The following is a 15509-nucleotide window of genomic DNA, read 5'->3' as shown; positions in this document are numbered from 1 at the left end:
AGCGATGAACAAGTTTTTTATCTGTAGCCTGTTAACTAAAATGGGGCAGTCGAGCAGTAACGTTAGTCCAACACAGTAGCAGAGACGCGTTCACATAAAGGCAGCAAGAGCCACCGTCAAATGGTGCGGTTGGAATCTTGTTCTCGGACTCGACTCGAAATTTTCTTGAATGACTTGGACTTGACTCTGACTTGAACACTGGCGACTCGAGACGGGACTCGGACTCGAGGTTTAGTGACTCGACTACAGCACTGGGTCCTAGAAATATGAAGCCCTTTGTGTTTATAAGCATTATGTCTCCACTTCTTTTTCAGACAATCAAACCAACCACCGATCAATCAATTAATCCAAACAAACCAAGCAAACAAATAAATCAATGCACCAACCCAACCAACCAAACAAACAAACCAGCCATCCTAAAAAAAAAAAAACCTACAAAAATAACCAATCGGTTAACTCAACCAACCCAAACCAAACCAATCAACTGATCAAACTACCAAGCAAACCAATCAGTCCAAAAGAAATCAACCAACCAATAGTAACCCTTTCAAAGTAGTAAACAGTGAAGCTTGCCAAGTTAACCTAACAACTAACCAACCAAACCAACAAAAATTAAATCAATGAACAAACCAGACCAAAACTAAATCCAAATCGCCAACCATAAACAGCCAATCGCAGACTTAGCCTAACAACTTAACAAAGCTCACAGAATTAACCTAACATTCTCCTTCTTTTAGGTCCAGACTAGTGGACAAACTTCTGCAGTCATCCTTGTGATATTAATCAGAAAACTGTAAAACTAATTGTATTAATTTACTTTGCTGTAAATTAGACACCATGTGGACCGTAGTTTGTGTATAATCTCATCTCATCTCATTATCTCTAGCCGCTTTATCCTGTCCTACAGGGTCGCAGGCAAGCTGGAGCCTATCCCAGCTGACTACGGGCGAAAGGCGGGGTACACCCTGGACAAGTCTCCAGGTCATCACAGGGCTGACACATGCCCCTTTTCCACCAAAGCAGTTCCAGGGCTGGTTCGGGGCCAGTGCTTAGTTTGGAACCAGGTTTTCTGTTTCCACTGACAAAGAACTGGCTCTGGGGCCAGAAAAACCAGTTCCAGGCTAGCACCAACTCTCTGCTGGGCCAGAGGAAAGAACTGCTTACGTCAGCGGGGGGGCGGAGTTGTTAAGACCAACAACAATAACAAGACCGTGAAAGATCGCCATTTTTAAGCGACGAGAAGCCGCAGCTGTACAAACGCGAAGTCATCCATTATTATTGTTGTTGTTACTGCTGCTTCTTCCGTGTTGTTTTTGCTTTGATATTCGCGCCAAGGTTTATGTAAACGTAGCGCCGTAACTGACGTATACAGCGACGTAATGACGTGGCTCCGCTTAGCACCACAAGCTATGGAAAAGCAAACTGGTTCTCAGCTGGCTCGCAAGTTGAACCAGCACTGATTTGGTGGAAAAGGGGTAACATAGACAACCATTCACGCTCAATTTAGAGCCATCAGTTAACCTAACCTGCATATCTTTGGACTGTGGGGGAAACCAGAGCACCCAGAGGAAACCCACGCGGAGAACATGCAAACTCCGCACAGAAAGGCCCTCGCCGGCCACAGGGCTCGAACCCGGACCTTCTTGCTGTGAGGTGACAGCGCTAACCACTACACCACCGTGCCGCCCGTAGTTTGTGTAGTTTTTGTTTATTTATTTTTATAAAACAGGCTGAACAATCATACAGGATTTGGATTTCATTTACTGTATATCTTGGTACTGGATCTCGTTAATATCCTTTTACTTAATATACACTGTACACTACACTATACAGTAGGAGTCCATTTCTGTCCCCTAAGGTACAATCTACACTAATGTACCCCCCAGGGCTCATTATTGGACTTCAAGGTAACTATAGGTACCTTTTTAGGGTCAAAAAGGTACATATATGTTCCCAATCAGTATATAAAAGGTACAAATAAGTACCTTACAGGCTCCTGCCCCAGTGACAAGCCGTCGTACCCTTAAAGGTACAATGATCTTCTTTTTTTCTGAGCGTGTACTGTGTCTAACTAGAATATACAGTATGTAATCCATGTGGTTCCAAGTCCTGTAGTGTTTAATATTATTTGACAAGTTGTTTAAAATTAAATTAAGCCAGTCTAGTTTTCTATACACTTTCCGTCCCAACACAGGCGATTAGGTTTGTTATTTTCCAGCCATATCTGATTTCTAATTATACCGTATTACTGCCCGGTTCTAGTGCTCACAAAACACACCTGTCTTGGGGTTTCCCCCATTTCCAGTTTCCTATCTTTATCTTTCCAGTTGATCCAAAACCTTAATTGTTTGGGTTCAGCTGTGGTTTCAATACCTCCTAATGCTTCCTGTCACCTACCACCAATCTGCTCTTAGGATTCCAGGAAACCTCAAAAAGCTACTATGATGAGTTCTCTGCCCACATCAGTCATACCAACACTTAAGGCATGACTGAAAGTGGGAATTCACCGATCGTGACTAATGACACAACAAACCATCCTCACGTTTTGTCTATGTAAACATTGGCTTTTGGTTTTGTTTCCGAGTTGCTATGAGGGTGTTTACAGTAACTGGCGGTTTACCTTGAGGCTAGTGTGCAAAGCCGACTCAGGCGGATATACAATGAAGTGCCGCAGCGTGAAGCCGAAGCCCTGAGAGTTCTTATGGAGCACCAGCGTCCGCGGGCCTTGCCAGGACACACTCCGGCCTTCAGCTCCGCCCCCCAGGACCGGCCGAGGGTTATCACTGGACGATGAAATCCCATCTCTTCGCTCCTTTGTCTAGAACAAACAGAAATCAGAAATGAAGATCTGGTAAACAAACATGTGTTCACATACCGGGAAGCAATACAATCCGGAGATGAGACTTTTCTTGGGAAACTTACTCAGGAAAATGGAAAACCTGAAATGTGAGATGTATTAAGTCGAAAATAAGGGAGTATCTGAAGTGAGTTTAAAGACCTCAGCATACAGCAAAACGTTTTTCTTTCTTTTTTTTTTTTGGTCTTGTTAGTTTAGGGTGACCAGATTTCCCGAGTCTGAAACCGGGACACTTTTGCGCGCGACCATGCTCGTGCACGCACACCTTTTTTTTACGTAAACGTGACACTCAGAGAGGTGCTCTTATCATTTTGTTGAAGCTCACATTTATCAACATCTCACATGAAATAAAACAAACAGGCATTTTGTTATCTAGTAGCATAGTGGTATACAGATCAGTTAAATTATGGTCAGACAACAGATTTTGTAATGGCTGAGAATAGGCCAGGCTATGTCCATAGGCCACATTTAAACTGATTTATTTCACCTGTTTGTGAGAACACCAAGAAGAACGCATATGCACATGTAGGCTATATCTCTAAAACTGTATGCACTATAGCATGAACTTAAAAAGTAGATATGTGACCTCAACATAGCCTAGGTCAGAATCAACCTTACTAACCATTCCCCACAACTGAATGAATAAAGCAAGAAGATGTGGACAAAAGTGAACACTTTAATGGAAGGTGCAACAAGCTGTTCAACACAGCAATATGGCCAAACTGTCAGAATGGTATGTTAAACAGAAACAAAAAAGAGACAAGTGATTTGAGAATATATACGGAAGCCGAGAGAAGCCCTTCATATAATTCTTTTTTTTTTATTCACCTTGTTATCCCGAGATAACGACATAATTAATTCAGGATCTTGAGAAAACAACACAATTATTTTATGATCTCGAGTAAACAGCTGAGAAATGGTTCATTCAGGGGCGCCAAGAGACTTGTGATATGCTGACTTTGGGGCTATTTCTCATTCTGTATAGACGCAACTTTGGTCATTAGAATGTCTGGAATAATCGATCACCTAATAAGGCAATATTTTGATCAGGGGTTGACACGGAGAGATTGCATTAAGTCTTTTAATAAGGGATAATTTCAAAATTAGTCCACGGCACCTCCGCAGAAGACTGGCCCGGCTTCGTCTCTACCGACGGAGATACAGTGATCCAGCTGAGATCATGAAATAAATGTTTTGTTTTCTCGAGATCACGGAATAACGGTTTTGTTTTCTCGAGATCCTGAATTAATTATGTCGTTATCTCGGGATAACAAGGTGAATAAAAAAAGATTATATGAAGGGCCTCTCGCGGCTTCCATAAATATACACTCAAACAAAACAGCAGTAAAGGAGGAGAGGGGCGACAGCCCGAGGAAAGCCCCCACAGGAGCGCACAGCATTTGCAGCATAGGCTACCTAGCTCAGTACAAGAACAAAGCACTTACAGTGTGTGCAGTAGGCTTCGTGCGCATTGTTCTGCACCTCTCGGAGGAAGGGGTAGGTGCCCTGTAAATCTTTGGAAAAGGTACATTTTCTTTTCGGCATAATTGCTGCGGCATTACTGCTGCTGGCTGCTAGACAAAGAACATTCGCGCCAGTTAATGTTTATTTTATTGTTGCATGGCAACACGTTCTGTTGTCTGGAATAATGCGGCTAAATAAACACCCATGCCACAGGGCCAGGGGGCAGTAACCAGGAAAGTTTGCGATTCCTGTCAATTCATCAAAATAGTAAATGCAGACATTTCTCCGCTAATGATTCCCACGCTGCTCAGTCGCAAACGTCGCAAGTGGCGAAAACCGGGACATATCCGTGTCCCGACAGACTTTTGTCGGGACTCGGGACACACAACCCCAAATCGGGACTGTCCCGGTAAAACCGGGACGTCTGGTCACCCTATGTTAGTTCTTTAAAATTCTCGACTTTTCCAGGGTTTCCAGTCCTGAACCCTGTGCAAGAACCCTATAACTTGCGAGTTACAAGTTTGGTCAAGTGTCAAGGAAATCTGGTGATTTTCCAAACACTTAATCCTTGATATTAGTGGTTCTGAAAGCTTTTGCAGTAAATCCCCTTCAATTGTAAAATAAATTGCACAGAACCTCTCAGTATTTATTTTACTCACGTAATTCAACCATTCAAATATTAGACGCAGTATTTAAATGTGTACAATAACCTTTTTTCTTTTTTCTTTTAGACACAGTTTTAATTCCTGAACTTTCCACTAAGGCTGCATCCGAATACAGATACAGTAGTTCCACAGTAATAGTACACCAAAAGCAGTATGTAGGGTGTCCGAATACTCAATAGGCATTTAATAGTAGTCAAATGATACCGCGATGATCTACTACATCCGTAGCATGCAAATATGCCACACTACAGTATCCTGTAATTCTCCTGGAGCCTTTGAATAACCAAATAAGAATTCCCATTGGGAAAATAGAATAAAGATGGCGGGCAGAAATGAAGCTAGTTGTTGCAGTGTCCAAGTAGTGTCTCCGACGGTGTACAAATGTAAGTATCAGGAACAGTTTCTGTCTTTGCAGAAAAAAGTTTTCTACGTTTTCATGGCATACATGGGTATATGTCATCTGTGATCATCTGGATCAGAGGACAGGTAAGATGACGAGGGGATACATCTAAATTGTGTCCTTGCAACAGTAACAGTTGGGTCATACCGTAGGTATTTAACCTACGTTAGTACAGAATGAGTATTCGGATGCAGCCGATATAAAATCATCAAGGTGCCACGGATTGTGTAGCAGTCCCCAGTGGAGACAAGCACCATGTGTTGCTTGTGTGTGTTTGTTTTTTTGTTTCTGTTTTGGTCTTGTCTTTGCCCCGTTTCATCATGTGCTTGTTAGGGCCCAGGCACCAGAGGTGCACGGCCTCCGATATCCACCAGAGGGCACTGCACCGAGGTGCAAGGCCCTATTGTTTTCCTAAGGATTCTTATTCTTATTCTTCAAGACTTGGCCATTTTTGAGGTGGTTCCCATGGGCGAAAACTCATGAAATTTGGTACACATATCAGTCCTGGCCACCGCTACTCAGGGATAGAGGCTCAGCCCTGGGTGTGTCCAGGGGACTCCAAAGCGCCCCCACATGTCATTAAGACTTTTGCCTGCTAGATAGTTCCACCTATCTGTGTCAAATTTGGTAGGTGTGTGGGGTGCACCAAGACGAACAAAATTGTAATGTACATTGTATTAGCCATACTCAGCAGGAAGTGAGTTATTTTTGGTTTTGTGCATTTTAACACGTGCTACATTTTGACATTCTCCTCCAAGGCAGTTTGTTAGATTCATGACAGATTTGGTAGACCGGAAGCACTCAGGCCCTTCATCGCTGCTTGCAGCTATATTTGCCTTCTTGTGTTTAGCTGTTCTGTATTAGTTTAACCATTTATACCTCACTGTGTTGAAGATGGACGGCATGGTGGTGTAGTGGTTAGCGCTGTCGCCTCACAGCAAGAAGGTTCTGGGTTTGAGCCCAGTGGCCAGCGAGGGCCTTTCTGTGTGCGGAGTTTGCATGTTCTACCCGTGTCCGCGTGGGTTTCCTCTGGGTGCTCCAGTTTCCCCCACAGTCCAAAGACATGCAGGTTAGGTTAACTGGTGGCTCTAAATTGACCGTAGGTGTGAATGGTTGTCTGTGTCTATGTGTCAGCCCTGTGATGACCTGGCGACTTGTCCAGGGTGTACCCCGCCTTTTGCCCGTAGTCAGCTGGGATAGGCTCCAGCTTGCCTGGGACCCTGTAGGACAGGATAAGCAGCTACAGATAATGAATGGATGTGTTGAAGATGTTAATTTGTTTTCTGAAGTCTGTTCATGCCTTCTGTCAATTAAGTCTGAGCTTCATTCAATGTTTCCATGTTTGCTGGCTTTGACCTTGTGTCAGAGAAGCAGGCGACAGACAGATGTAAAAGCGAGAGAGAGAGAGAGTGTGATTGTGTGTGTGTTTATTCAGCAAACTGGCAGACAAATCCAAATCGTAATCCAAAAGCAAAGTCAAGATGTCACAAGAGTCGAGTGACGCACAGACAGAATATCAGAGGCAGCGCAGAAGACAAAGTCAGAAATACATGATTGAAGTCAAACCAGGAAATCAACACGGAGAATAAAGGCTTGGTAAAGTCAGGCACTAAAACTGAGTGTTTATTTTGCAATAAACTGAATGAATGAGAGCCCTTAAGTAGTGTGTTGTGATTGGCTGAAATGTGGAACAGGTTTAGCGCTGATCAGACATCTGGAGAAGGAGGAAGGTGAGGTGCTTGTTGGTGATTGCAGTCCATAGCGGCCATGTTTGATGGCTGCTGTGAACTCCGGGATTTAGCGTCTTGAGCGAGTGCAGACGTGACACTGACGTGACACCTTGTTCATGTTTCCGTTTTCAACTTACTGATTATCCTTGTGTGTTGTTGCTGCCCATGTTCTAACCCATGCTATGGACTTTGATTTTGAATAGTCGGTTTCCCGAAATAAACAGAATGCCAAGTATACGTTCCAACTGACACCATTATTTTCCATTTCTGGTTGAGAGTACGTCGTGTGCATTCTGGCTTTTTGTGTGTGTGTGTGTGTGTGTGTGTGTCTAGTTTGATGTTTGTTTTTGTTTAAGTGTTTTTGTCCGCCAGTTGTAGTGTAGCTCCGGACCCAGTTTTGGGCGTCGGTTCCCCCCAGGCCTTGGTTTGCTGTGGGTGATGCCTGTGCTCCTAGCTATGGACTGCAATGAGCTCATTACTCATTTTAACATCGTGGTTGTCCAGCGCTCTGTGCAGCAGTGCTTGGCGTGATGTTCTGAGCGATGTTGCTTGGTGGCGTCGTGGCGGCTGTGCAGGCGGTTTGGGAGATACCAGTGCTCTGCGTGGTGGTGCGTCTGTGCTCGCTTTGTGGATCCATGGTGTGGTGTTCCGAGTGATGTTGCCCGGCAGCGTCACAGCGGCTGTGCTGGCGGTTTGGGACTTGTTTTCGTGTGCCTTTTGGTGGGACTGTGGCTGCTACGCCATTGGAATGACATCCTGACCTTTATTTGGTGGACTTTTTTTCCCCCCATAATTGTAAAGCGACCTTGGGTTTTGAGAAAGGCGCTATATAAATTATTATTATTATTATTTACAAGCCGACTTGCTTTTGAGTTATTACGTTTTGAATTAAACTCATTCAATTCAAGTAATCAGGAAAATAACTCTGAAAACTAAATCGCAAATATACTTGGTTTGTGCTTTCTTCTACTCTAATAAAATGAATAATTCGCTGACTCCCCAAGCTATGCTTCATGGGCATGGTCAATTTTATCAGACCACTTATCCATTCTGTGAGACTTTGGACGATTAAAAGGGAAGATCTGGAAATTAAACTCCACGATTGGATGGAAGTAAACATGGAGACAACTAAAATAATGACTAATACAAATACAATAATACAATGCTGCCAGTTTTACAGACACAAATTAATACGTACTTTCTTTGTTTACCCAATAAACGTCCCGCTTCAGCTCATGGCTGCGAATACTTTTTCTCAGACAGTCACAAGAAGTAAAAGCCCACCATTCTCTACAGCTGTCCCACATCTGTCAATCAGTCCGCCGGGACCACCTGAGCAAACAGAGCTCCAGTGGAGAAGGAAGAGGCGTCTGGGATATTCCCAACATGGTCATGAAGACATGTTTTTGCTGCCAACTAGGCACTGTTCCTCTGGGAATATCTTCTCAAACGCAGCTTGGGAAAAAATGTCTGGAATTGCAAACAGGCTCAAAGGGGAAAACAGGAAAATCCCTGATTCCAGTCGGGTCGTATTTGATTCGGGTTCAGAGAAAGCTCTGACTCTGTTTTGCTGAACCACAGAGCCGCTTATGAAATACGTGGAGTACGGAGGAGTTTGGGAATAACCTAAAAATCTAGTCTTTGCGAAGCTAATTGTATAGAATTAAGCTAAACTTATGCTGTAATCATGCTTGAACCCCATGGAGAAGCACGGAGAAAATCAAAACCACAAACGCAGCACAGACACGTGTTACTTTCTGTGTATGTGTTGTCTTGCTATATATAGGATAATGAGGTGAATGTTTCTATGTTTCCGTAAGAGCGCACAAAATCCCCCTTTCCTACCACACAAAAACAAGACGTCTGTGCTTGGTTTGTGGCAGGAAGTGTGGTGAGATGAGGATTTCGCCAGCTGTTCAAATATACACAAGCAGAAGAGCCGGACACAAAGGGGGGAAAAAAAGAGACACGAGGAAGATTTTATTGGGGCTTTACTGAAAGTAAAAAATGGCACTTCTTTTCTTACGTGTTCCTGCTATGGAGCACTTGCATGTGACGTCACAGCCGATCCAGATTGTGACAGACGCCATCTTGTCGGTCAAACGCCATATTTCCGCCTTCTACTTCTGGTTCTACTTCTGCTTCTACTTCTACCTTTTCTTCTGGAAAAACCTACTATATACAATTCTACTACAACGGCTGCGGCTACAAGCTCTCCCAACCTGTGCACGTTTTTTATGTTTTTCGTGTGTATTTTTGCGTGTTGTTTGTCTGTACCGGACTTCAATATCCACTACAACCGTATGGACTTACTGGACATTGGTTTCCAGCAGAAAATGACGGTTTGTAGCGATTTCCATTGCAAGCACAACATTCCGGACGAGAAAAAAAAAAACATTCCGGACGAGATAGCGAGACCAGCGGGGTCTCCGTGGATTGTTATTGGAAGCAAAGCGAAGGAGGCGGCGCCGGGAGTGGAAGCAATGCGAGGCTGCAGAGCGGCCTGTTGACTAAGCTCAGAAAACAGCTACTCAAATCTCCACTGCTAAGCCTCTCTCTCTCCAACGCCAGGTAAACAACACGCACGATTTGGAATTACCTTATTCTATTCTATAATCGGCTGGTCAGTGCTATACTCAATACTTAAGTGACTTACCCATCCAGTGAGGATCATTTTCTTGTTTACAAGATGCCACATCTGAGTCGCTGACAAATCCTGAATTTCTGTAAAGATAACTGTCCAGAGATTTATAAGCACGCAGTGCTTCACCACTGAACAGCGAGGGAAAGTTGATGAGGTAATTATACACGTCTGGGTATTCCGCTGGCAGTTCAACATCCACTGACACGGTCGTGAAAACTCCGTCTGGTAAGCCATAAGGGTCACTAATCTGTAGATCGTTTATTTTAGACATATAGTTATCTGTTCATTAGAAAAATGAGCCGTGTAGTCCGTCGGTTGAAATTGATCCATTCTGTACACGAGTGCAGCAATATTCAGCTGTGCTGTTGACCGACAAGATGGCGGCTGTGTACTTTCCGGTCACGTGACTGCAAGATCTCTATTGGCCGAATGGTTAGAGATGAAGCTTTGGGACTGAAAGGTCACCGGTTTGAGTCCCTGGACCAGCAGGAATGGCTCAAATGCCTTTGAGCAAGGCACCTAACCCCCACCTGCTCCCCAGGCTGCTTTGGGTATGTTGTGCGTCGCTCTGGATAAAGAGCGTCTGCTAAAAGCCTGTAATGTAAAGTAATGCTATTCTATAATCCAACATCCCTAAACCTGAGCACTACCTCGGCCACCTCTTCATTCCTTTACACACACGGTTGTCGTCTCTCTCTCTCTTCTCGCATTTCTCTCCATTTCTGCATCACATCATGTTCCATTTATTACGCTCCTGTCTGATCTCACCCCTTTCGCTTGCCTCTGGCTCACTCACACACTTCCTTTCTCTCTCCTTCTCTTCAACAATGCTGAATACTCTCCTGAATGATGTAATCCTGTTTTGACATTCCACAATTCCCTGAGTTCTTTCTAACCTTTCAACCTGGCATGGATTGAGGTGCTAGTGAAAGCAAGAAACAGAAACCGATACAAAAAGTCACAAGGAAGAACAAATGAGCTGGACTCAGACAAGGACTGAGCGATATGATAGTACAACATCAATGTTGTGACCTATTTTAACATTATAACAAACTTTTCTGAGGTGGAGGTGATATTAAGGCTCCATTGTTACTCACTGGACATTCAAATCTGTTTTGGGTGCAACGTAGCATCGTTCCAGCGACGTGTTGTCACTTTGTTAGCAAAAACGTCAGAAAAACAAATCAGAGCACACGATTGCTCATATCCAGTGAATGTGGATAGAATAAATAAAATTTATTCCACCACAGCGTTGTTGAATTGTTGATTCCAGTTGGTCAAAAGATGTTGATTAAATATCTAATCTAAATCAGGAACAGAAACATGAAACACAACCATACATGGATAAAAGTGTCAGCTTTTTTCTGAAATAAATTTTAAAAATTGTAATCAAAACCTAATTACTGTGGTGGAAAAGGAACAAAGCACATCATGGCATGCCAATATTGGAAAATAATCTATTTCATGATGGTAACAACATGTAACAACAGTCCCTCTTTTATTATTTTTCAGCAGCAGCACACCAAGTGTTTCAATCCCGACTTGTGAGGGTTTTTATGCATAAATTTTTTGAAAATAAAAATGCCACTGAAACTCTAGTTTCTGAAATGTGGTTTATGTGTTTTGAATCTTGGGAAAACGTCTTGAAACATCATGATCTATGATTTGCCATGGCAGTATGGTGGTGTAGTGGTTAGCGCTGTTGCCTCACAGCAAGCATTTCCAGGTGTTGTTGAATGGAGCCTTTCTATGTGGAGTTTGCATGTTCTCCTCGTGCATGCGTGGGTTTCTTCTGGGTGCTCCGGTTTCCTCCAACAGTTCAAAGACATGCAGATTAGATCAACTGGCTGTGATAAACTGGCGACCTGTCCAGAGTGTACCCCACCTCACACCCAATGTCAGCTGGGATTGGCTCCAGCTCACCCACAACACGCAATGGATGAGCGGTATAGAAAATGGATGGATGGATGGATGGATGTTTTGGGGGAAGCTATGGCCTAATGGTTAGCGAAGCAGCTTTGGGACCAAAAGGTCACTGGTTTGATTCCCTGGATTTATAACCCCGATTCCCAAAAAGTTGGGACAAAGTACATATTGTAAATAAAAACGGAATGCAATAATTTACAAATCTCAAAAACTGATATTTTATTCACAATAGAACATAGACAACATATCAAATGTCGAAAATGAGACATTTTGAAATTTCACGCCACATATTGGCTCATTTGAAATTTCATGACAGCAACACATCTCAAAAAAGTTGGGACAGGGGCAATAAGAGGCTGGAAAAGTTAAAGGTACAAAAAAGGAACAGCTGGAGGAACAAACTGCAACTCATTAGGTCAAGTGGCAATAGGTCATTAACATGACTGGGTATGAAAAGAGCATCTTGGAGTGGCAGCGGCTCTCAGAAGTAAAGATGGGAAGACGATCACCAATCCCCCTAATTCTGCACCGACAAATAGTGGAGCAATATCAGAAAGGAGTTCGACAGTGTAAAATTGCAAAGAGTTTGAACATATCATCATCTACAGTGCATAATATCATTAAAAGATTCAGAGAATCTGGAAGAATCTCTGTGCGTAAGGGTCAAGGCCGGAAAACCATACTGGGTGCCCGTGATCTTCGGGCCCTCAGACGGCACTGCATCACATACAGGCATGCTTCTGTATTGGAAATCACAAAATGGGCTCAGGAATATTTCCAGAGAACATTATCTGTGAACACAATTCACCGTGCCATCCGCCATCGCCAGCTAAAACTCTATAGCTCAAAGAAGAAGCCGTATCTAAATAATAATAATAATAATTTTATATAGCGCCTTTCAAGAAACCCAAGGACGCTTTACAATTATAGACAAGGAAAAAAAATTAAAAAATAAAAAATAAAAATAATAAAACATAATAAATAAATAAATAAATAAATAAATAATATATATTAAAAAAAAAAGTCCACCAAGTAGAGGTCAGGATGTAATTCCCGTGGTGTAGCAGCCACAGTCCCACCGAAAGGCGCATGAAAACGAGTCCCACATTTCCAGCACCGCTGCCGTGACGCCGTCAGCAACATCGCTCGAACACCACGCCATGGATCCACAAAGCGAGCACAGAAGCACCGCCATGCAGAGCGCTGGTATGTCCAAACCGCCTGCACAGCCGCCGCGACACCACCGAGCAACATTGCTCAGAACATCACGCCAAGCATTAAAGCACAGAGCGCTGGATAACCACGATGTAAAATGAGCAACGAGCTCACTGCACTCCACAGCTGGGAGCACAGGCATCGCCCACGGCAAACCAAGGCCTGGGGGGAACCGACACCCAAAACTGGGTCTGGAGCTACACCACAACTGGTGGACAAAACACTCAAACAAACACCAAACTACACAAACACACAGAAAAAAAAAAAGAAGAAAATAGAAAAAGAAAATAAAAATAAATTAAAAAAAGCTCTGGTCAGAAGCGGCAGCCAGAATGCGCACGACGTACTCTCAGTATCTAAACATGATCTAGAAGCGCAGACGTCTTCTCTGGGCCAAGGCTCATTTAAAATGGACTGTGGCAAAGTGGAAAACTGTTCTGTGGTCATACGAATCAAAATTTGAAGTTCTTTATGGAAATCAGGGACGCTGTGTCATTCGGACTAAAGAGGAGAAGGACGACCCAAGTTGTTATCAGCGCTCAGTTCAGAAGCCTGCATCTCTGATGGTATGGGGTTGCATTAGTGTGTGTGGCATGGGCAGCTTACACATCTGGAAAGACACCATCAATGCTGAAAGGTATATCCAGGTTCTAGAGCAACATATGCTCCCATCCAGATGACGTCTCTTTCAGGGAAGACCTTGCATCTTCCAACATGACAATGCCAAACCACATACTGCATCAATTACAGCATCATGGCTGCGTAGAAGAAGGGTCCGGGTACTGAACTGGCCAGCCTGCAGTCCAGATCTTTCACCCATAGAAAGCATTTGGCGCATCATAAGACGGAAGATACGACAAAAAAGACCTAAGACAGTTGAGCAACTAGAATCCTACATTAGACAAGAATGGGTTAACATTCCTATCCCTAAACTTGAGCAACTTGTCTCCTCAGTCCCCAGACATTTACAGACTGTTGTAAAGAGAAAAGGGGATGTCTCACAGTGGGAAACATGGCCTTGTCCCAACTTTTTTGAGATGTGTTGTTGTCATGAAATTTAAAATCACCTAATTTTTCTCTTTAAATGATACATTTTCTCAGTTTAAACATTTGATATGTCATCTATGTTCTATTCTGAATAAAATATGGAATTTTGAAACTTCCACATCATTGCATCCTGTTTTTATTTACAATTTGTACTTTGTCCCAACTTTTTTGGAATCGTGGTTGTACAAGAATGGCTTGAGCAAGGCTCCTAACCCCCAACTGCTCCACATATGTTGTATGTCGCTCTGGATAAGAGCGTCTGCTAAATGCCATTAATGTAATGTCATGTTTTGCCATCTTGCTGCCACTAGTAAATATTGTGGCATCCATCCATCCATTATCTGTAGCCACTTATCCTGTTCTACAGGGTCAACAGGCAAGCTAGAGCCTATCCCAGATGACTATGGGCAAGAGGCAGAGTACACCCTGGACAAGTCACCAGATCATCGCAGGGCTGACACATAGAGATAAACATCCATACATACTCACATTCACACCTATGGTCAATTTAGAGCCACCAGTTAACCTAACCTGTGTGTCTTTGGACTGTGGGGGAAACCGGAGCACCGGGAGGAAACCCACGCAGACACAGGGAGAACATGAAAACTCCACACAGAAAGGCCCTCGTCGGCTGCTGGGCTCAAACCCAGAACCTTCTTGCTGTGAGGTGACAGCGCTAACCACTACACCACCGTGCAGCCCTATTGTGGCATCCATCCATCAATTATCTGTAGCCGTTTATCCTGTTCTACAGGGTCGCAGGCAAGCTGGAGCCTATCCCAGCTGACTACGGGCGAGAGGCGGGGTACACCCTGGACAAGTCGCCAGGTCATCGCAGGGTTGACACAGAAACAAACAACCATTCGCACTCATTCACACCTACGGTCAATTTAGAGCCACCAATAAACCTAACCTGCATGTCTTTGGACTGTGGGGGAAACCAGAGCACCTGGAGGAAACCCACGCGGACATGGGGAGAACATGCAAACTCCACACAGAAAGATCCTCATCAGCTGCTGGGCTTGAACCCATCTCATCTCATCTCATTATCTCTAGCCGCTTTATCCTTCTACAGGGTCGCAGGCAAGCTGGAGCCTATCCCAGCTGACTATGGGCGAAAGGCGGGGTACACCCTGGACAAGTTGCCAGGTCATCACAGGGCTGACACATAGACACAGACAACCATTCACACCTACGGTCAATTTAGAGTCACCAGTTAACCTAACCTGCATGTCTTTGGACTGTGGGGGAAACCGGAGCACCCGGAGGAAACCCACGCGGACACGGGGAGAACATGCAAACTCCGCACAGAAAGGCCCTCGCCGGCCCCGGGGCTCGAACCCAGGACCTTCTTGCTGTGAGGCGACAGCGCTAACCACTACACCACCGTGCCGCCCCGGCTTGAACCCAATTAAATTAAATTAAAAAATTTAATTTAATTTGTTACACAGTGACAGAGGAAGAATACAGGGCATAGTCCCAACTGAATTTCAACCCCTTTGGCATAGATTTTTTTTTTTTTTTAAACACACCAGATGCCCTTCCTGACACAATCCTCCCC

The 15509-nt window shown here is 43.9% G+C and overlaps 1 protein-coding gene across 7 annotated transcripts in view; it reads right to left on the bottom strand.

The window, feature by feature from the left end:
• The window catches only part of arhgap23a (Rho GTPase activating protein 23a), a 174560-nt gene that overhangs the window by 83260 nt on the left and 75791 nt on the right, over nucleotides 1-15509 (bottom strand). For all 7 annotated transcript variants that reach the window (XM_060902026.1, XM_060902027.1, XM_060902023.1 and 4 more), the window contains exon 2: nucleotides 2621-2818. In XM_060902026.1, coding sequence (XP_060758009.1) covers nucleotides 2621-2818 — 198 coding nt within the window. The remainder of the gene's footprint in view (nucleotides 1-2620; nucleotides 2819-15509) is intronic.

The sequence above is a fragment of the Neoarius graeffei genome, chromosome 20 (genome assembly GCF_027579695.1).
Source record: "Neoarius graeffei isolate fNeoGra1 chromosome 20, fNeoGra1.pri, whole genome shotgun sequence".
NCBI lineage: Eukaryota > Metazoa > Chordata > Actinopteri > Siluriformes > Ariidae > Neoarius > Neoarius graeffei.
This window is presented reverse-complemented; position numbering and strand designations above follow the sequence as displayed.